General features: G+C 33.6%; 1 protein-coding gene across 3 annotated transcripts in view; it reads left to right on the top strand.

Moving 5' to 3' along the window:
- Window positions 1-22,639, top strand: part of ASB3 (ankyrin repeat and SOCS box containing 3) — an 85,417-nt gene that overhangs the window by 42,392 nt on the left and 20,386 nt on the right. For all 3 annotated transcript variants that reach the window (XM_039887167.1, XM_039887165.1, XM_039887166.1), the window contains exons 4-8: window positions 4,091-4,203; window positions 4,795-4,930; window positions 7,074-7,251; window positions 9,258-9,455; window positions 19,442-19,699. In XM_039887167.1, coding sequence (XP_039743101.1) covers window positions 4,091-4,203; window positions 4,795-4,930; window positions 7,074-7,251; window positions 9,258-9,455; window positions 19,442-19,699 — 883 coding nt within the window. The remainder of the gene's footprint in view (window positions 1-4,090; window positions 4,204-4,794; window positions 4,931-7,073; window positions 7,252-9,257; window positions 9,456-19,441; window positions 19,700-22,639) is intronic.

Consider the following 22,639-nt stretch of genomic DNA (forward strand, 5'->3'; position numbering starts at 1 on the left):
GACTGCTTTTTGACTTGTGTACTGGATATTGTGGATAGCATGTTATAGAAACTTCAGTTCTTTTATTCTCCTCTGAGAAATGTTGACTGTCTTTCTTGTCTTGTAATATTTAGATAATTTACTGGCTTATCACCTTGAAATAGTTTAGGTTTGGTTTTATACTGTTAGACTAGATCTGTGGAGGGCTTAAGGTGTTTTTCAAGTCCATCAAACTTGGCAGGACTCAACTTCCAAACTCTGTCTCTTTCATATTCTTGTCAGGGCTTATTTTAGGCTTAGTTAGAGCAGATCTTGAGTTGGCCTTACTCTCAAATGTGCTCTTTACTCCTAGTTCTCCACCCTTTGGGTATGTCAGCTGGATGCCCAGGGTGTTAATGAGGTCCTGTGTTTTCACCACTCTGACTGGGCCAGAACTCCTAGGAAGGTCCTTGCCTCTCAGCACTCTTTGACCTCTAGTTATCTCTGTTTCATTTTGAACCCTTTAGTAGTTGTCTTGTAGGCTTCCATTTTGCCTTACACATGTACAGCCCAGACCACAGCCAAGGATTTTTGGAGAATTTCCACACTGGGGCCTCCCCTTTGTACAGTTCTCTTTTCTCTGGGACCTTGCCCCACAGATTTCAACTGCTTAAATTTTAATCTCTGCCTCATCAGCGCAGTAGACTGCTGCACTCTGCTTGGACTGTTTCCTCTGTTTGAAGTACCTCTTTCCTTTACACACCTTACCTTTGCCCTGCTTAGACTTTAGCTCACCACACCATAATCAAGAAATCTCCCCAGGCAGAAAGCTGAGGTAATTATAGGGCTCACCTCATGTATTGTCCCTCTCCCAGGAATCAGTCTTCTACTTGTTGTTTAATGCCAAAAAAAGTCTTTGTATTTTGTTCACTATTAACGATAGTTAATGGTAGGATGGCTAGTTTAGTACGAGTTATATTGTTGTATCCAGAAGTATAATTTTGAAGCCCACTCAGTTTGGAGAGGGAATATATTTTTAAAAAGAGAAAAATCTTATTTTCTTTTAGACACTGTTTCCCATTCATCCAGTCATTGAGTATTTGTGTGTCCTCTGTCTGTGATTGGCACTGGGCATACAAGTGGGGTGAGACAGTTTCTTTCCTCAAGGAGTGTACTTCTTAGCGGATTAGGAGGCCAACAAATAGGAAGTTTGAGTTTGGTTCTTTTCTTTTTTTGAATAAACTTTTATTGAAATGTAACATACATTGTTATGGTATGGTCCCCTCCCTCACTTTCCAATGTGGTAACTTGTTTTATAAGGACAGAGAAGTTAATCTAGCTTTTCCAAAGGGGAGAGGCTTTCGTAGTAGAAGTAAGGTATACATACACTTTTTAAACCACTGTTTCTTAATTATTAACTGTTAAATTTGATTTATTTTGAAGTAATTAGCAAGAGCTATAAAAATGCTGTTTATCTGGTCATGTGCTGGTTTCATTCTTTTGCCATTGAGAAACATTTTCATTAGGGATGCATAAATCAGATATCTTTATGTATTTATGATATTAAAAGTGAAAACAATTTTTGTCTCTGTTTTCTATAGTGTATTTAACAATTGAAACAATTTTTTTCAAATTTCATTTTTATAACGTCAGCCTAACTCATGAAAAACAAACTTATCTTCACTCTGCTTCCTATATCACTGCCAACAACCTGATAATCTTCAACTCAGGGTCTGGCTATAGAATGATTTTTGCCAGCAATCACTGACGATGAGGTAGGAATTGGATATGAAACAGATTTTCTTCCTTTTCTGTCATGACCTCCATCCAAAATTAGATTGACTTTAGATTGATTATAGAAAAATAACAACTTGAAAACTGTTGTTCTTTCCCTAGTAAAATGTCCTTGAATTTTAACTTAGAAATAAGAAATAAGTCATATTAAACTTCTACTACAGTGATATTATTTCAACTATGATGGTTAAATTTTTGAAATCTCCCAGAGTAAGAGAATTCTTGATTAAAGAACTTCTTATAATCCTGATGGGGGAAATAGCTTTGGTATAAATTCAATATTCAAAATTAATAGAATGTCAATGGCATGTTATTGTCTTCAATAATAATGAGTCCATTTGCTATTTTATACTTTTAAGTATTTTTATCTTCCTCATTGTTTCATCTATATTAACATTTTCAGATGTGGCCCAGATATCTAAATGCCTTTCTAGTTTTTGACTGAGAGTTTGTTGATTCTCACTTCTTGCCTCCTACTATAGGAGGAGATATGGAATAGCTATGTGTTTGAAATGAAATTAAAAAATCTCATTTATTTTCCAAACCTCCTTTCCTGTTACCAAACACATGAGTCAGACCTTATGTACATCTCTGCTCTCTCGCTTCTTATAGATGCTGATATTTCCCCAAACTTACAATTCTAAGAAGTCATTGTAATTGCTGTACACCTGCAACATTCACAGTATACCTTATTTGCTAATGGTCTATGTGTAAGTGTATGTGTCTACTTATTTTATTAAGTACTTTATAGCTCTCTTCTGGCTTTCTGTTTTTTTTCATTAACTCCTCCAGAGTTACTGCCACCTTCGTAGCATAGTTTTGTGGTAGGTAACATTCTGAAGATGCTTAGCCTCATGTATTTGTTCTATCAACTTAATGACTTTATACCTATGTTCATCCTCACTAGGTAGGATTTATAAACTGTTATATGTACATATTAGACAACACGTATCTTGTGCTAACATTAAATTAGATATATAGAATAAAGTAGAATGATTTGATGAAATTAGTAAAAGGGCACATGATATTTAGCTATCTATAGGTGTTCAAACTATTTCTTCAAAGGATTTAGTTTAGCAGCAATTTGGAAGCCATTAGTTTATTTTTTTTAAAAAAATTAAGTTTGTTGGGAGTGATATTGATTAGTAACATTGTATAAGTTTCAGGTGTACAGTTCTATAATACATCATCTATATGTTTCATGTGTGTTCATCACCTAAAGTCTAACCTTCCTCTGTCACCATAAATTTGGGCTCTTTTGCCTTCTTTATCCTCCGTTTATTCCCTTTCCCCTTTGGTAACCACCCTTCTATTGTCTGTGTCTATGAGTTTGTTTGTTTTGTTTGTTCATTTGTTGCTTTCTGTTTTATATCCCACATATGAGTGAAATTTTATGGTTCTTGTTCTTTTCTCTCTGACTTATTTTCCAGGATCCATCCATGTTGTCACAAATGGCAGTATTTCATCCTTTCTCATGGCTAAGTAGTGTTCCATTGTGTATATATACCACATCTTTATTCAGTCATCCATTGAATGATACTTAGGTTGTTTCCATGCCTTGGCTTACTGTATATAATGCTGCAGTGAACATAGGGGTACATATATCCTTATGAATAAATGTTTCCAAATTTTTGGGTAGATACCCAGAAGAGGGACTACTGGGTCATATGGTAGCTTTATTCTTATTTCTTTTTGAGGAACCTTCATACTTTTTTCCAAAGTAGGAGTCATTAGTTTCAGTTACTATAGTTAAGTAAAATGCAATTCTTTAACAGCCTTCTTTAATTTATCAGGAATCTCTTTTAGTTCAACTAAGCAAGGTTTTACTGTATTTTCATTGATTGATCAAGGATGTTATTTTAACAATGATTGTTGTTTATGATGGCAAAAAATATCTAAGATGTAGAACTTGGAGTATTGCTCTTTCAGTTTGTCAGTGACTGTTGTCATTTGTGATCAAATGGTATCAATAAGAAATCTTTTTGAGACTTTCTTCCGACCTGTTCATTTACCCTATTCTCCCAATTGCATTCTTAAAATAGAAACATACTGTCTCCATTACCAGAGAGAATAAATGTTTGCCTCTTGCTTCCATTTCCTCTCTATCTTTTAAATAATTTGTATGTACACAGAAAGAATGTGTATATTAATGAGTTTGGGCCAGACAATTGTGATAAATGTTTTGGCATTGCATGAGTGTATGTTTTGATTTGTTGATAGGAATGATCACAGCATTGTGAGTTCCGAGGTGAATAAGTGATGAGAACATCACCAAAGTGTCCAGTCCTACAAACATGCCTTCTTACTGACAATAATTTTTTTGACTGCTATATTGCAGCTGTTGAAAATGGACAGATAGATGTGTTAAGGCTGTTGCTTCGACATGGAGCAAACGTTAATGGATCCCATTCTATGTGTGAGTGGAATGCTTTGCACCAGGCTACTTTTCAGGTAACTTCTGAATTTATTATTTCATCTTCATATAAATTGTGTTTTACCCCTTTAGAATGACAGTTCTATACAGTTTTTGCTTCCTACTTGCCTATGATTTATGATGGTTAGTGCAGTACAGAAAAGGCAGTCTAAATGCTAATGATCATTCTGAATAAGCCAACTGCTCTAGTAGTTCCGGCAGCTTTGGGCTGCAGGGATTATCTAAGTTTTTCAATTGTTGATAGCATAGTTAAGAGACCATCAGAATATTTGGGATATAAATTGATAAGGAGCAATGGTTTATTTTTAAGTAAAGCAGTGTGTTTAGAAACTGATAACTCAGTGCTTGAGCTAGCAAGCTAAATTTGCAGGATTTTATAAGGATTATAATTCCTAGAGATCAGTGTTTTATCTGTTTATGTTAAATGGTCTATCTAAAGGTATAGAATAATCTGATTGTTTAATACTTCCTTCTCATTCAACAATATACTTTTTAAAAAAGTTTTTTCTTTAGTGAGGATAAAAACAAAACAGAACACAGTAATAAGAAAAGATATACCTTCTATTTTCTTTGTTTTTGCTTATTTAAAATATGAATCTGTGCTTTAGGAAAATGCTGAGATCATAAAATTGCTTCTTAAAAAAGGAGCAAACAAGGAATGCCAGGATGACTTTGGAATCACACCTTTATTTGTGGCAGCTCAGTATGGCAAGCTAGAAAGCTTGAGCATTCTTATTTCATCGGGTAAGATTAATCCATTAGCCTTTGCACTGTTAATATCATGAGTTTTAACTTTGTATTTTCCTAGGGAGAATAATTATTGACTAGATATAAATCAGGTTGTGAAATTTATGGTTTTATGTTAGTGGTAAATAAGAATACATACAACTTGATTTATAAGCCTGGTTACTAAGTGTCTATTACTAACATAATGCAAGGCACAGCTACTAATTTATCTGAAGAGAAACACAATCTATCACTAAAGTGGGTTTATTGGCAAGTTGAATGATGGGGCTGTTTTTTCTTATAGGGACCTAGGCAGTTCCAACTTTCTAGGGTACAAGACTATTTTAGGCTTAATTAATTAATTAGATAGCTATTTTGTATATTAAGCCTTTGAATTGTATGTGTTGATCTATTGTATGATTATTTAAATGGGTTTATTTCAAAGCATGTTTTTTACTTTATGTTAATAGCAAGATAAACCTGCTAAAGATTTCTCTGTAACAACCATACGCATTTAGCATTGCCAGAGAAGATGGTATTGAGGTGGCATTCTTACTCTGTATGACATTTCTATAACCAGAAACATTTGTTATTAAGGGCTTTTAAATTCCTCCAAACACTGTGCATGCTCTTGAGAGCTACTAACCTGATGAAGCATAGATAGTCAAAAGCAGGAGGAAGTCTACCAGTTTTGCCATCAGGCAATTAAAAAAATTTTTAGTAGTTTTTTTTTCTTAATTTAGTCTTTTCTCAGTAATAGTGTCCACTTCTTTCTGAGGCTGATAGTAGGTGAAGCATCCACCTTGTGTTGATAGTCTACTTGTCCAGACTTGTTGAATGGCCAGTTGGAATTTCTGAAGGTTCCATAAACTCTCCCTTACCATTTATGTTTTACATAGTTTTTACCCATCTCATGGCTTTGGTTTATTCCAAGTGCACTTATAGAACATCCTTTAGAATAAAAAAATAGTCTTTTTTCCCCTTAATAATGATTTTTCTACTGAGATCTAATCCAGAAATTTTAAAATTCTTATGGTAATGCAATAACACCATACTTCTTATACTTAACACATCATTTGTCAATGAGAAAAGCCTGCTATTTTTAAAACCTTCACAGATATTGAGGTCATTTTCAACTTCTTCACATCTTTATATACTGGCATCTAAATAATTGATTAGAGTTATGCTTAAAAAAAATCATTTCAGAAACCCATTTAAATAGACCTTTTTACTTTTATTGTAGGCTCTATCATGCAATGGTCATGAAGAATAAGGATGTAATGGAGTATAGTCAATATTTGTTTTAAGGCATAGCTCCCATGTATATCATATATACTGGATTTTTTTTTTCGTAAAACAGCCTGAATTGATTAGCGAGTGACATCTACAAAGGTTCATAATTTAGGTTTTTATTTTTTAATATATTTCAGTGATGTTTGGGAATGTTATTCATAGTTGATTGTTTGCTTTTCACCTTTTAAATGATTACTTATTGGAATCACATAGTGCTTGCTGGAGGAGAGAGTGGAATGAAATAAAGTCTTCATTGAATAGGATTTTTGTTTTAGCTTAAAAATGAATTCTAAAATATTAGTAACTTGTTTTCTTGCTAAAATAAAAGCAAAAACAATTTAAAGGATTACCAGCAAGTTAGGAAAATCAGTATGTTTATACAATAGTATCCCCTGCGTGGGGAAAACTGGTATACAGTTCACCCTTGAACAGTCTGACCCCATGTGCAGTCCAGAATCCATGTATAACTTTTGACTTCCCCCACCACCAAATTAACTACTAATAGCCTCTGTTGACTGGAAGCCTTACCAGTAACATAAACAGTTGATTAACACATATTTTGTATGTTTTGTGTATTATATACTGAATTCTCACAATAAAATAAGCTAGAAAAAAGAAAATGTTACTAAGAAAATCATGAGAAAATACTTTTATAGTACTGTATTGTATTTATCGATACTGTAAGCTTACATAGTCTGTTTACAAGATGGGAAAAAAATCCACATGTAAGTGGACCTGCACAGTTCAAACCTGTATTATTCCAGGGTCATCTGTACTCTGAAACCCCTTTTTAAGGTAGCTGCTTTGAAATATATGTTAATTATCATGTTCCCCAAAAACATTTGTTAAATGTTTTATTTTGTATTAGGTGCAAATGTCAATTGTCAAGCCTTGGACAAAGCTACTCCCTTGTTCATTGCTGCTCAAGAGGGCCACACAGAATGTGTGGAGCTTTTGCTGTCCAATGGGGCAGATCCTGACCTTTACTGTAATGAGGACAATTGGCAGTTACCTATTCATGCAGCTGCACAAATGGGACATACAAAGTAAGTGTTTAGAATGGAAAATAAAAATAGTCTCATAATTAAAGAGTGATAAGTAGTAAATCTTCTGGGCCAGACTATCTACAGACAAAATCCTTGGTTTTCCTTTCTCTACCAGTCTGCTGAATGACTAGATCCTCCTCCACACCTTTCCCCCGTGCCATCCCCAGCTCCTCTTAGTCTTGTACTTTCCTAGTGTAAGACAGGCACAGTGGCTAGAAATAGGACAACCCTGAGGGCTTTCTCAGAGTGTTAAGTCTTCCCCTGCACCCCGATTTCTCAAGCTATGGCCATCCTCTTCTTCTGTTCTCCAGTTTTGTCCCAGGCATCTTTAGTTAACTATCCAATGGCTTTATTCAAACTGTTTATGTTACCTTCTTCACCCTAGGAGGCTTTGAGTTTGTGACCCCTATTGGATTCTAGTCTTTCTGTCGTGTGGTCTGGGTGGTTCTCCCATTTTGAACCCTTTGACTGGACTTCTGTATATCTAATCTCAAGTCCAAACCAATACTTTTCCCTGCTTCTGTTACTTTTCTTCCTTAGCCAGAAATTCCCATGAAATTTTTGGTATTTTCTGGAGAGAGAAACTAAAAGAAAGTTGAAACTACCTGAAATTGGGGGTTACAAGAATCTTGGAAGCTAGTAACCTGGTTATACCTATAAGAATACATAAGCAGCTTATCATAACATAAATTGGCATTGAACAGTTTTAAAAATATATGTTTAAAGTTTTTAGAGTCACAATTGTACAGTAATAACTTCATAACTATCAGTAGTATTATTTAACTATAAAAGTAATTGCGAAATTGTCATTAGTATGTTCACATAGTGGGAAAACAGAGACTGCAATTTGGTTATTATGCCACTAGGTGGCATGGTATTTTACTATTTCCTTAATTTAAAGATACTTGTTAAGCATGTTTCTGCCTTATTGAGTATAATTTTAACAATATCTTAGGCTTTAAAAAATTTCGGTATTCTTAATTATTGGCTGTTTATTTAAACATAAATCTTAGGTACAGTTATACTCTGAGCTTTAAATTGATACCACAACCCTCTAGGATTTTGTCCTCATTTATTCTCATTTTGAGAATTCTGTTTGTCACTGATGATTTCCTCCGTAGACTACTTCTAAGATAAGTTCTGTGAATTTAAGTTTTCATTAAATACTGTTATCATTTTAGGCCTTATTACATCAGGAAAAGTAACAAAAAGAAAGAATGTTATAAATATACTTTGGAGTAGCCCTGCCTTTCTTTTTTTCCATAACGAGATGATATTTCCTGGCTTTCATTATCCCTAGCTTTATTTTTAATTTTAGAAAAGTAGACTAGTCTTTTCTCTGCAGCTGACTGCTAGCGGTAAGTTTACAAATAATCTAGGAAATTCTGTTTTAATGATTTTCTTTCGAACTTTTTCTACTTAGCAACTAAGTTCTTTATAAATCTGTTTACAGGGCTCATATTTTTTAGAGAAAAAAATATTTTAGCAGAAATTCTGATTTCTTCCAGATGAAAATACTATTTCCTGTTACCAACTTCAACAACTTTTATTAGTTAGAAAAATAAAACTTTAGTTTGTACTTTAAGAAGAAAAATCATTTATTTCTTGATACAAGTTCATATTTGCTACAATGAGGTTTTAAATGATTAATTGGATTCTAAAATATCTAACAAAATTTGAATTTTGGGGAGTAGGGTGACGGTGTTAAGGTAGATAATTAGTGAAAAAATATAGAAGGACAACCTGTTACCTATTTACTTGTAGGAACATTATTTAATTCTGTTTTAGATATATTTAAGGACCTTTATATTAAGCAACAATAATAAGCTTAACAGTTTGGAACATATAGCCTGTTATAATTGAATTTAGGTAAAAGCTAAACTGAAGACAGAAAGACTTTTATTAAACCAATCAATGAGTGACTTTTAATATAGGTGCTGCAAAATGTTGCCTGTACTCATGTGCATATGAAAACATTAAGTGCTTCTATATTTGTATACTTGCAGAGTCTTGGACTTGCTGATACCACTTACTAACCGGATCTGTGACACTGGGCCAGACAAAGTGAGCCCTGTTTACTCAGCAGTGTTTGGAGGGCAAGAAGAGTGCCTGGAAATGTTACTCCAGCATGGCTACAGCCCAGAGGCCCAGACGTGCCTTGTCTTTGGATTTAGTTCTCCCATGTGTATGGCTTTCCAGAAAGAGTAGGTATATTTGCTGTATGGACATTATATTTTATGATGAAACTTAATATCTCTTAGTGCTAAATTGTTAACTTAAAAACAAAAAACAAACAAAAGAAACTCTTGATGATGCACCTCATCCAGTCAAAGTACACTGAAAATGAGGTGATGATGTTAGATTTTTTTTCTTCCCTCTTTGGATCTAGATTATATTTTTGGTGTAGCAGTTTTAGGGACTACTTTCAATGTATTATATAAATGCAGAAATTCTCTGATATCCTTGGTCTTCAAAACAATTCAAGAATTAAAATATACTTCCAGTTATATGATGAATAAAGTCTGAGGAGCTAATATATAACATGGTGTCTTATAGTTGATAACACTGTATTGTATAATTGAAATTTGCTAAGAGAGTAGAATTTAAGTTCTTTCACTAAAAAGGTAAATATGTGAGGTGATGGATGTGTTAATTCAACGGGGGAGATCCTTTCACAGTGTGTGTGCGTGTGTGTGTATATGGACTCATCGTGTTGTATACTTTAACTGTCTTATAGTCTTTATTTGTCAGTTATATTCTCAATAAAGTTTGGGGAAAAATAATTACAAATGACTTTATCAGATAAAGTATTGACTGTGTTTCAAGTTATTTACTAATTGAAATTTATCTTTTCAAGACTTGTTATGAGCCTAAAAAGAAAACTTTTGTTTTATAGACATTATTGTATTTTTAATGTATTTGGTATGTAGTATTATTTGGTATGTAGTATTATTTATGTGAATCACAGTAATTAAATTAGTCTTAAAAACATTTGTTTTGCTGCTCTATCATGATCCCATGAAGTAGAGTAAATGGAGACTTACTGTTACTTTATTAGCTTCTGGCCAATGCTTGTCCATAAGACTCCCAGGATTTTAAAGTAAACAGTAAGAATAAGGCTATTTTAAGAAAAGCCATATTGAGTAGTATCTATGGTCCATCCAATAATGGGATAAGTTGTGCAGATAGATGCTATTGTTTTTAATGATGCAAAAGAGGTTGCAGTCATACCTAAAATTTCATTTTCTTTTTCTGAATTTACTATTATGGATTGCTATCCACAATTTAAACATTTATCAAAAACTTAATTTACCAAGCTTTTTAGTCTCTATCATCTCTTAACATTTGCTATGTAAAATAGTTCATTTTATTTATTCTGAATGTAAGCTTCCAGGTATACATTATGGTCTGAATATTTGGGGTTTTGGTTAATCTGAGTATCTGAAACCCACTCCATGTATAACTTTCATGATTTCATAGAAGTTTGTTGTAACTTCTCAAGTTTTGTCTTTCTAAACACTTTAGTTTTACCATTAGTAAGTCTGCATTGATGACTTTAGTTTGTTGTCTTTTTCCATACGTATCTAACTCCATTATAGTTTATTATTAGGTCAGAATTGAACTTTTAAAAATTAAATCTGAACATAATGATTTTGGATAGTTTGTATGTGTATGTGTCCAATATAATGACGGTCTTTTTTGACCTTCATCCTACCTTTTGGAGGGGTGATATTTTCAGTCTTTCTGGTCACAGCAGCTAAGCTCATGGCTCATCATATTATAAGAGTAGTTTGAATTAAACCATGTAACACAGAGTCCCTATTAACCCTGAAACACCTTAATGTTTTTCTGGCTTGAGGAATCAGGTAATTAAAACAATGTGGGACAGAGAGTGTGAGGAGAAGAAGAGTATGTATGAACCTGTGTATGTCCTGAGCTCACCCCAAGCTTTGAATGCACCAGACAGACCCAAAATGTTGAAAATCAAGATTTAAACAAAAACTGAAGTTTCAGCTTAATGCCCTGAGTGGCATACGTAATGGGAGCAGACACAAAGCAGCATAGCAAAAGCTTTAAGAACTGAACTGCCATCGGAACCACTGTCTGTAGAGGGTGTAACAGAAATTGCAGTCTGGCTTTTCCACGCCACCAACAGTGGGGTCCATAGAGCATTGTTCTCGGTTTCCATCGTAACATAAAGGGAAACTTTCACAATGTCTGGAGCCCTTGATGTCTTGCAAATGAAGGAAGACGTCCTTAAATTTCTTACAGCAGGAACCCACTTAGGTGGCACCAACCTTGACTTCCAAATGGAATAGCGATGGCATCTGCATCATAAATCCGAAGAGAACCTGGGAGAAGCTTCTCTTAATTGCTTGTGCCATTGTGCATTGAAAACCCAGTTAATATGTGTCATATCATCAAGGAATACTGCAGTGAACTGTGCTGAAGTTTGCTGTTACCACTGGAGCTACTGCTTTACTCATGGAACATTCCCTAATCCCAGGGCTGACTACCAGCATCTCACAGAGACGTTTTATGTTAATCTGCCTACCATTCTCTGTATAACATAGACTCTCCTCCATGCTATGTGGACATCTCCATCCCATGTAATAACAAGGGAGCTCACTCAGTGGCTCTGATGTGGTGGATGCTGGACCATGAAGTTCTTTGCAGGTATAGTACCATCTCCCATGAACACCCCTGAGAGATCATGCCTAATCTCTGCTTCCACAGAGATCCTGAAAAGACTGAAAAGGAAGAGTGGGCTGCTGTTGAAAAGACAGTGACTGAGGAGGAATTTCAGAGTGAAATTCTGGATGAACTACTCCAGCTCCCGAGTTCATTGCTGTTCAGCTAGGTTGCACACTAGTCTGAAGGCCTGTGTGCCTGTTCAGCAGTTTCCTACTGAAGACTGGTGTGTTTAGCCTGCCTCTGAAGACTGGTCTGCAGCTTCCATTGCTCAGGCCACTGAATGGGTAGCAGTAACTAACCACTGTGTGGTCTTAAGCTGTTCTTCCACAACTTTTAAGCAAAATGGAAATAAGGTTGATGGAAAAGAAAGTTTCTAAAAAAGATTGCAGTCTGAATCTAACTAGGTTATATGCCTGCTACAATAAACAAACAAAAATCAGTATTCTTCAAAGGATTATAACAGAAACCAGCATTTACACAGCATTAACATTTCCAATGTCCAAGATACAGTCTAAATTATTTGACATGTAAAGAACCATTAAAATATGACCAGTTCTCAAAGGAAAAGATAATATGTGCCGATCTTGAGATGATCCAGGTGTTAGAAATATCAAATTATTAGAAGCAGCAATTAAAACTGCTTTATGAGATAAACACTTGAAATAAATGGAAAGGTAGAAATTCTCAGCTGAGAAATAACAACTATAGAAAAAATCAAATGGAAAATTTTAGAACTGAAATGTATAATATCTGAAATGACATTTACTGTATGGACTCCATAGCAGAATGAAATTGACACAGTCAATTAACTTGAAGATAGACCAATAGAAATTATCCAAACAGAAGAACAGAGAAAAAAGATTGGGAAAAAACAACAACAGCAATAACAAACAGAGCCTCAGAGACCCGAGGGACAATATCTGCAGTTTGACATTTATATCATTAGAGTCCAGGAGGAGAGGAGAAAGAGATTGGCACAGAAAAGTTATGTGACCTAATAATGGCCAAAAACTTTCCAACATTGGATAAAGACATAAATTTATAGATTTAAGACTCTTAGTAAACTGAAACACAGGATAAAGCCGAATAAAAGCATGCTAAAAAATAAACTGCTGAAATCCAAAAGTAAAGAAGCAGCAGTGTAGTGTATAGTGGTTCTTGGTCAGAGACATGAGCTAACAAGCTTTGGCATTTTTGCTATTAGAAATTTTGCTCTGTGAAGTGGCCCTGTTGCATATAGAGCCACTTCACAGAGCAAAATTTGGTTTGGTGGCTTTAAAGGGACTTATCAGCTGCTTTCTTCCATGTAATTGGACCAAATGTATTCTTAATTAGTAAAGTAGTTTTTCAGTAAGAAATGTCATTAGAAGATATTATTTGTTAGCATGTAGGGAAAAAGCTAAAACATCAAAATATGTTTCAGGAAGTTACTTCTCCTAGTTTTTCTAATTGACTTTTCATTTGTTTGCCTGGGACCCTTGGCAATAGACTTAATTTTTATACATCTCTGCCATTATCACCTACTTTGTGAGGAATTTAATTGAAGAGGAAACCTTTCCCAAGGGCTAAATCTAAAAGATAGTAGTTATTATACTCACATATGCTCGTATTTAATGTGTGTATATAAAGGAGTTGATTTAAGTCTGGTACATAGCACTGTTTTTGGCACATAGTAGAAAAATTTCAAAAATCTCTCCTATTATCCTCCATTTATCTAGAAATTAACATAAATTAAAATTTTAGTACCTGTACTGTACGTTTATATTAGCTGAGGTACATTTATATTAGCTGTTAATTCACATGTCAGTCACTGTATGTGTGATGTGAATATTGTTTGAATATTTTGGAACTCTGTATAAAACTTTGCTGATTAAGCAAGAAAACTCATTCTTCCAGTACGTTTTGTGTTAGTATGTTAAGAAGGTAATGTAGCCAGTTATCTGGGGGAAAAAATTAAAATGGAAAAATTTGTTAATTTTTTGTTATTTCTTTCAATCAGTGTGCAAATTAAAATTTGGATTCTCTACAGTCATGTACCTAAAAATTAAATTAACTAGAATTCTCATTTAAAAAGCAAGGATAATTTAATATAATTTTCATTTAAAATAATTATCATGTTCACTTGCTCCTTAATGAAACAATGTATGGATTTCCTATATTCCATTTACCAATAAATAATAAGAATTTGCATTTTGGTCACAATAATAGTACCAGGGACGCTGGAAGACTCCATTTTCCAAAATTAATGATTAGATATCAAATTTGGAGAGATTTGATAATAGATAATAAGTTTAGTGATATAAGTCTTGAAATTTAATTTTTATAGCAACAAAGTTGTTACAGTAATGTTCATTTGGTGTAAGATTATATAAAAAGATTTAATCAACATTTTTATGTCTTTAGATGTTAATGAATTAAAAACTTATTTTCTCATTTGTATATTTTCTGGTATTTCTCTGACATCTAGAATTTGGTATTTGTGTCCTTCTTTGCACTGTTGGCCTGTTGTGTTCTAGTAAACTTTTATTTGCTTTTACAAATAGTATAATTAATATCAAAGGTGATGAAAATAATAAATATAAATAATGGATCTGAGTTTTAAGCTTTCTCTTCTTTATTGTTTTATTCAGCCAGTTTAACTTTTTAGCTCAGGATTAGCATTCTAAAACATTTTTCTGGGTATCCCTTTGAGAGGATGAGCTTCCATTTGAAGCAATGACCTTTAGCCCTTCTCACCACTCCAAGGCATGATGGAACGGTGGCTCCTCCACCACTGTACAAAACAGTCTTTGTCCTTTGGGGCTAAAAAGTTAATAGCTATGGTAACATGAAAGCCAGTCTTTCAAGGGCACAGTTGAGTAATTCAACTTAAATGCGAAAAGATGAGAAAAAGACTCCTTTAACTGAAAAATGAAAGAGGAGAGAAGTTGAGAAATTTCAGAACCATTTGAACAAATATAAGCGATCATGGCTCAACTGATCTAATTTGGTCTGTCTTTTGAATTGATATTGATTATTGTTACCATATTAGTTTTGTAGAAGTTGTCCTTGTCATCACACATGGGTACATCCAATAAGATCTACTGTCTTCATTTTATTTTCAGCTAATGGCTGAAAGCCATTCAATAAAACTTACTTTGATAATTTAACTAATAAGTTGGTTAGATATTTAGTTGGCTAATTGAACACAAATTGCTCAGGATGTTTGCCCATTTCTATTTGTTTAAAATAAATCTTGTTGACATGTCGAATTTCCTTTTACAGTGCTTTTTTTTTATCTAGGCACTGTTCCTGTGCCCTTTTTTGAATTTCAAAGAGCAGAATGATGGAAAATGTACAAGCCCAAAGATAAGGTGTAGACATTGCTTTTTCAGGTTTTAAACCTCTCCTCTTTCTTAGTATCTGATGATTTCAACTGTTTATCTAATGAGCAGTTTCTTAATGTGTTACAATTATTTCTTGATATTTATGTTAAATAGATTAGTGGACGTTTGGTCCTGTACAAAATGTCTACTGAGACATTTGGTTCATCCCAAAAGGTCCTTGATATTTGCTCCTGTCCAAAATGTCCACGCTTAGAAAACATCCCTGAGTCAGAAAACCCATAAAGTTTATTTATATTCTTGGTTTACAAGATTCATACATAAAAACTGTCATGTTTTATTAATCCAGTAATTGTGTTGTGGCTGTATTATTAATAACTACCCTTCTTGCCTTGGTAGCTTAGCTGCTAATGGCACATGAGATGAGATGGATGTGTGGGTGTGGACCAAATGTCTCTTTGGACCTTTCAGTACAGCACCAAATATCAAGGACCTTTTGGCATGGACCAGATGTTTTTTTTAGACAGTTTAGTCTAGGACTAAATATCAAGGACCAAATATCTCTGTGGATGTTTTGGACAGGTCTTAATATCCTGCAGGGATTAAATAGGATGGAATATTCCTTTTTAATCTCCAGGACTTGAAGAGTTCTTCTGATTCTTCATCAGTGCTTGAGAGAGAATTTGATTAAGTCTTAAGAACAATTCATATGTGTGTTCATGTAATTTATCTTTTAACCAAAGGTTGTCTAAGCCCGAAGATCTTCTGTTGCTCAATGACATATAATAATCAAGGTCACAATAGCGTGCTGAAGATGCTTGTGTTTCTGGAGCTTACACATATATTTGAGACCTTCTTAATTGCCTTCCAAGAATGGCTCAGGGTATACTGACAAAGTTTTATGATTCTCCAGTTTGTTATATGTTTATTTTTTGCCACATAATAGATAGTTTTGTTGGAAAAGGGTCTATAATGTAGCACTAGCAAGTTTTATCAGTCTTTTAGGAGTGTGTTTTTGTCTCTTTTAACACAAGGCAATGTGATAATTGGAAGAAGTTTAGAGCTGGGTTTTCCAAAATGTGTTTTTGTAGAATACTAATTCTGTAGAATGTTAATAGATATTACATGGGATAAAATAGTTAAGTTTGAGAAACATAGGGTTAAGCAATATTAAATAGGTTTCTTTCTTCAAAGGCTTCTAAGAATTTTTCTCATGGTGGTGGTTTGTGAATTTCTAAGAGGGGAATGAATCTACAAAAGTCTGAGAAGTTTGGAAACATAAGATGAACTTATTTTACAATAAATTGAATACTTTTTTGTGTTCATAAAGTTTTGGGGCATTGCATACTCTTATGCTTTTTTCAGATTATTGATTGGATCCTTTGCTTTAATTTTAAAACTGCTGCTTCTGAAATATTTCTGGAAGTTGAAGAAAAACATTTAAGCCTATAACTGGAAACTGTAACTAGCATACTGTTTAAAAATAAGTTTATTCTATATTTCTCCCTTTTCTGGACTCACTGTATACTATAGGGTTCTTCAGATATTTTCATTACGGAGCCTTTTTCATATGGATCATTTTCAGGGACTAGTATTTCATACACCATACTTTGGGAAACATTTAGCAGTATCATAGTCACTGTTAGATTTTGGTTTAATATTATTATACCAGTTTTACGAGTTCCTAGCTTTGTGACTAATTCTTAGTTGTGAGGATTAAGGTACATCTTCCATGTGAAACATTTAACATAGTATCTGGTACAGAATACTCAATAAGGTTTGTTATAAGGAATGTGTGCACATGTTCCTCTCATCTTTTAGAGATGGATTGGTTTATCTTTTGGCCTTGTTCTTAAATTTTCTTAGCATGAGCCACATGTTTAGGTGCTATGTTGAAATTTTAATAAGAAATCCTCTTGGTTTCATAATTTTTTCTAAACAAAATCTGTAGCACTTAATCTAATAGGGTGCATTTAAGGCTCACATTTATCTTTGTACTCTGGAGCAAAATATGTCCTCTTTAGGAGCTAAATCATTAAGAGCTCAAGTATCTATGGTTAGGCTGTTGATGGTTTCAGAGCTTGATGGTTTCAGAGCACTAAAAATGGTTTCAGAGGGAAGAATTTCATCAGTCCTTGAATTACACATGTAAACACATGTGCCCTGAAAATTGCCAGGCTTTTTGGGAATTATGTGTCACATTTGTAATGAGACAATGTCTTGAGTATTACTCGCAGTTTACCTGCATATTTTTTAGAAGACGTTCAGCAGCCCATATGTAGCTTGTCTGGTTTGTAGTGGAATCAGGAAGTAATAACTACAGGCAAAATAATGAGAGCCAGTGAAATGAGGTCAAAGTGGTTGAAATAAGTTGGTGATAACTAGAACCATCAGTCGGAAGTATGTCCTTTAACATTTCTTGTAGTGCCAGACTGCTAGTAACAAGTCCTCGCAACTTTCCTTTGTCTTAAAACAGTAAAAGGAAAAAAATGCAAACATACAGGGCTGTTTTCAAGAACAATGATATGAATGATGGACTTCCTATCAGGAACAATTAGTAAGATAGTAGACAAACAACAGTTATTGATTTTTATAAAGAAATTTTATAATTATAGATTTCCTTTTCTAATTGCTGTGCAAATAATATAAAAGTAAAAAGAATACTGTTTAATCTTTAACTAAAGAAAAGAAGCACAAATTAGAGAATAAATGAAATAGATTTATAAAAATATACATGGATCAGATGATATTTTACTAATCTATATAGTGATTTAACTGCTTTAAAATCTCCATTTCAAGTTCTGTACATAGGTCCTCAGAAGTAGTTGGTCTCACATGACAATGGTTTAAACATTTTATCTATAATGCCTCTTACTTATTTAGATTCTATAGTACTATGATTAATGAAATATTTCTTTTTTATTTGTAGTTGTTTAAAATAGCATTAATGCCAATTTCAAAGGGAGAATAATTTTATTCTTTCATATGCCTTTCATAGTTGTCTACATAGTGAACATTATGTTTACTGAGCTTTGTTATAGTTAAAATTATAAAGTTTTTAAAATGTGGTCACATAACCATTATAATTGCAGTTTTTGATGACCGTATCATATTTTGTACTAAATTTGCTCCTCTATTGTAGAACATTTAGGTAATTTCTTTTTAAAGCTGTTATAGATAATACTGTGCTTAATGTATTTGTGCAAATAGGATATAATTTAAAAAACAGTATATCTTCTGGATAAAGTCCCAAGATTTATGTTCATTATATTTTATTTTAATTTATATGGTATTTTATTTTACATAACATTTATTTTACAAATATTTATATAGTGCTGGTTCTATATAAGATTAGGAAAGGTTAAGTAACTTGTTCTGAGTCACATAGCTAGTAGGTGGCTGAGCAGGCTGGGTCCAGAATTTGTGCTATTATAGCTTTGCTGTGATACTTCTTTCGATACATCTTGCCAGTTAGCTCTCCCAAAAAAGGGTTACATTTATTTTCAATCAATTAACCACAATTTATGAGTATTGGATAATTTCTTTTTTAAAAAAAGTAACCAGTGTAATAGATACAAAATGATATACTTTTGTTCTGTAAAAGTGCTAGATAAAGAAGATTAACTTAGAAATATAAAGCTATAAGTTAAATTTTTGTTCATTAAAAAAGGCTTTTCTATATATATATATTTTTTAACCATTAGAAATTTGAAAGTAAAGGGGAAATTGACTAAGGTTATTGCTAAACAAAATGGCATTTTAGTGATTCCTCGAATGAGTCTTTTGTCTTTAGGGACAAAGCACATTGTTTAATAACTTTGTTTAGCAAGTATTTTGTAGTAGAGGTACTTAATTGTATAAAGATATCAATCTGAGAAGAATTTTCTGTTTGTCATTGATAATTTAAAAAATTATTTAAGGTGAAAGTTTAGAATTCTAAGAGCTATCTGTTCATAGTTGAAAATGAAAAACCATGCAGGCAGGTATATATTAAAAAGTAAAACTGTCACTTTTCCCTAAACCCCTAGTCTTAAATCCAGTAGACATGTAAAAACCATCCACTATCTCATCTGCTGTTCTTATTTTCCAGCTGTAACTACTATTATTTGTAACAATTGTTTTTTTTAATGTAAAAGTCTAACTTCTTCCTTTTTTTTTCTTTTGTGGTGGAGCTGTGAATTCTTAGGAATTGTGAATATTCTTTTGAAATATGGAGCCCAGTTAAATGAACTTCATTTGGCATACTGCCTGAAGTATGAAAAATTTTCAGTATTTCGCTACTTTTTGAAGAAAGATTGTCCGTTGACACCGTGGACACATATATCCGAATTTATAAATCATGCAATTAAAGCACAGACAAAATATAAGGAATGGTTGCCATCTCTTCTGCTTGCTGGATTTGATCCACTGAATCTACTATGCAGTTCTTGGTGAGAAAGTCTACTGTAGTAGACCTTATCTTTTTGAGTGAATATAATACCTTTAATTTCCCCACTTTCTTGAGATCCCATGTTGGGAGGAGGGTGTATGTGTTTGTGTGTGTGTGACTGCGATGGCTAAGTTGGGATAAGGGAGTTGGGAGGCTTCTAATATAGAGATTGAATGTGAGGATAGATTCCTGGAGAAAGGTAAGTAGGAACAGGAAGGGAAGAGAAAGGGATAGATGCCAGTGAACTCTTCTGAGAGTGATATTTCTACCACTTAGGCCTTTCCTCATGTTTTCCTTAAAATGCCTGTGACAGGTTGGTTGTAGCTGCTTTGGAGGTTTCTGCTTTCCTTTAGTCAACTAGATGGAATATTCCTGTTCTACAATAATACTAATTTCCGAAGTAGCTGAGGACATAACTTGTTTACTTTAGGTAGTTTCTCAGAAGGACAGCTCTTACAAGTGATTATATGAAAATTGGTCTGGATTTTTCTTAGACAAGAAGAGGAAAACTGTTTCTATTAGCCTCCAGTCTTTGCAAAAGTTGTTAGTGTCTATTTGAGACTGAGAAGGTAATTACAGCAGAGAGAACTCTTTTGGCTTGATAATTCAAATTAAGTGAGAAAACAGAATAAAAATCTCCAGGAAAATAGAGAACATGGGTATTTAATAAAATTCCAGTAAAACATCTAGAAGGCTTAATTTTTGTGCTTCAGAAACTACCATTTACTAAAATAATGTTTTGACAAATACCGAGATTTTGTGTTTCAGCAGAAAGATGCTTTGATATCTTGTTATTTGAGTTTATCTTTTAAAAAGAGATCCTCTTTGGGATTTATGCAGGCAACACTAGTGGTCTTGTAAATTTAATTTGCATTTCTGGGGACTCCATCTTCCACCTGGTGACTTCTCCCGTTGTGTGTGAAGAACAGGTCTTTATTTGGAAATATCCCAGTATCTCACTTTTTAAATTCTGTCTACCATTATATAGAATTCAGGAATTTTTACTAAGCAGAGGTTTAATGCTTAAGATTATCATCCCTTTCTGATACTAAGTGTTTCAGATATGTGGTTTGTAAAGAAAAACTGCTATGTGGTAGGTGCTTTGGGGAATATAGAAATAAAAGCAAAGTTTAGATATACCTTCTGATCTCCACTTTACTTTTTGTTTATAGTTTACAACAGGTTTAGTCCCCGATTGTATTTATTTCCACAGCAGCTGAATAATACAATGTTACCTGTCAAGTACTCATTGTTGCAGTTTTCTCTATACTTTTCCAATAAATTTTCATAAAAATATTGATTTTAAGATAATTAAATGAAATATAAAGATTATTAAGAAATTCTGATTTTTAAAAGTTATTTGTATATGTGTATTTGTCTTAACAAATAGTGAAATATAAACATTTGCTAATGAATGCTCTATTTAGCTATTAACAAAGCTATTTAAGTACCCTTAACCTTTAACTTTTATTGTTGTGTCCTGGCTTGTGACAACTAGCAGCAGTTGGCCCTCACCATTCTAGGATTCACTCCCTGACTGTGCTTGAAATTCCACCCGACACATGGGTAGCTGCGGACAGCCCTGATAGTGTGTTCCCTTTCCTCTCTTACCCCACTTGGTCCTAGTCCCCAAGGCACCCACTTTCTTCTCAGCCACATTCTTTGTTTTCCTCTATTGAAGCTACTAACTGGATTCCATATTGCTTGTCCATTACTTTCACCTTTCACACTCCAGTCTGGTTTCTAGTTTATTTATTTCTTTAATCAAAACTTAGAATACTGCCTAACACGTAGTAGGCACTAGTTTAAGTTCTTTACCGTATTAACACATGTAATATAAAATACACTAGATACTATTATTTTTATTTCACTGAGGAGAAAATTGATGCACAGAGTGATTAACATACTCACACAGCTTATTAATGCTAGAGCTTAGATTTGAACCCAGGCTGTCCTGTAGTGTGGCTCAAGTCTGTCTTTCTAACCACTGTGCTATGCCACCTTAGCCCTGTGTATCCACAGGGATATAGTAGTTATATTACTTACTTTCAGGTACCTTAAGCCCTTGCCTAACCTGGGGGGATCTATGCCAACTTTTCTTGCTCCTTTTTACTAAATTATGAAGAACCTATGAAGGGAAAAAAATTAAACATTGTTTTTTTCCTTTTCCTCCTCAGTCATCTACATAGACTGCTGGAAGAAGAGGGAATTATTTAGCTTTATTCTCCTAGAAGGCTTTGTAAAATATACTCTTCCATCCCAGTTCTGATACAGGTCCCCATCCCCCAGTGTGAATAGCCCATCTGAGAATTAATCCACTGGGTATGAGCTATATTTATTGGATAGGTTAGGATAGACAAGAGTTAAGAACCAGTAAGATTATTTTGAAGTAAATTGTAAAACTTGCAGCTATCTGAATTGAGAATGCCAATTGTATATAGTTTACTCAGAAGGAGTAACTTTAGTCACTTTATATTCATTAGAAAAAATACGGTGAAAATTTCACTTTAGCAATAAAAATGTTTAACATGGTCAAATTTTTGTTTACTGATCTTTTATTGAATGGATAAAGGCACTGTTTACACTGAATATGATAAATGTTTTGCTTTCTTTGATCAAATTTACATTCTTAGACTGTTATAAGAAAAAGTCTCCCATAAAAATTCCAATATGCTGTTAAAGTGGATTTTAGTTATATCTTATTTATACACGTTAGTCTGTTGCTTAATCTTTGTCATGTAAATTATAAATGTCTTTCCTAGATAGTACTTGTCTTAAACAGTTTTAAAAAAATGTATCTGGCTGAATAATTGCCTGTCACAATATAATCTACCAAGTTGAAATATTTTTTCAATTTTAAATGCAAGACTAAGTGCCCCCCCACCCCCTGCCGAATGTAATAAGTAATAGAAAGTAAATGTCATCCGTGCCTTTAGTTGAT

Source organism: Pteropus medius, unplaced genomic scaffold (assembly GCF_902729225.1).
Source record: "Pteropus medius unplaced genomic scaffold, Ma_sr-lr_union100, whole genome shotgun sequence".
NCBI lineage: Eukaryota > Metazoa > Chordata > Mammalia > Chiroptera > Pteropodidae > Pteropus > Pteropus medius.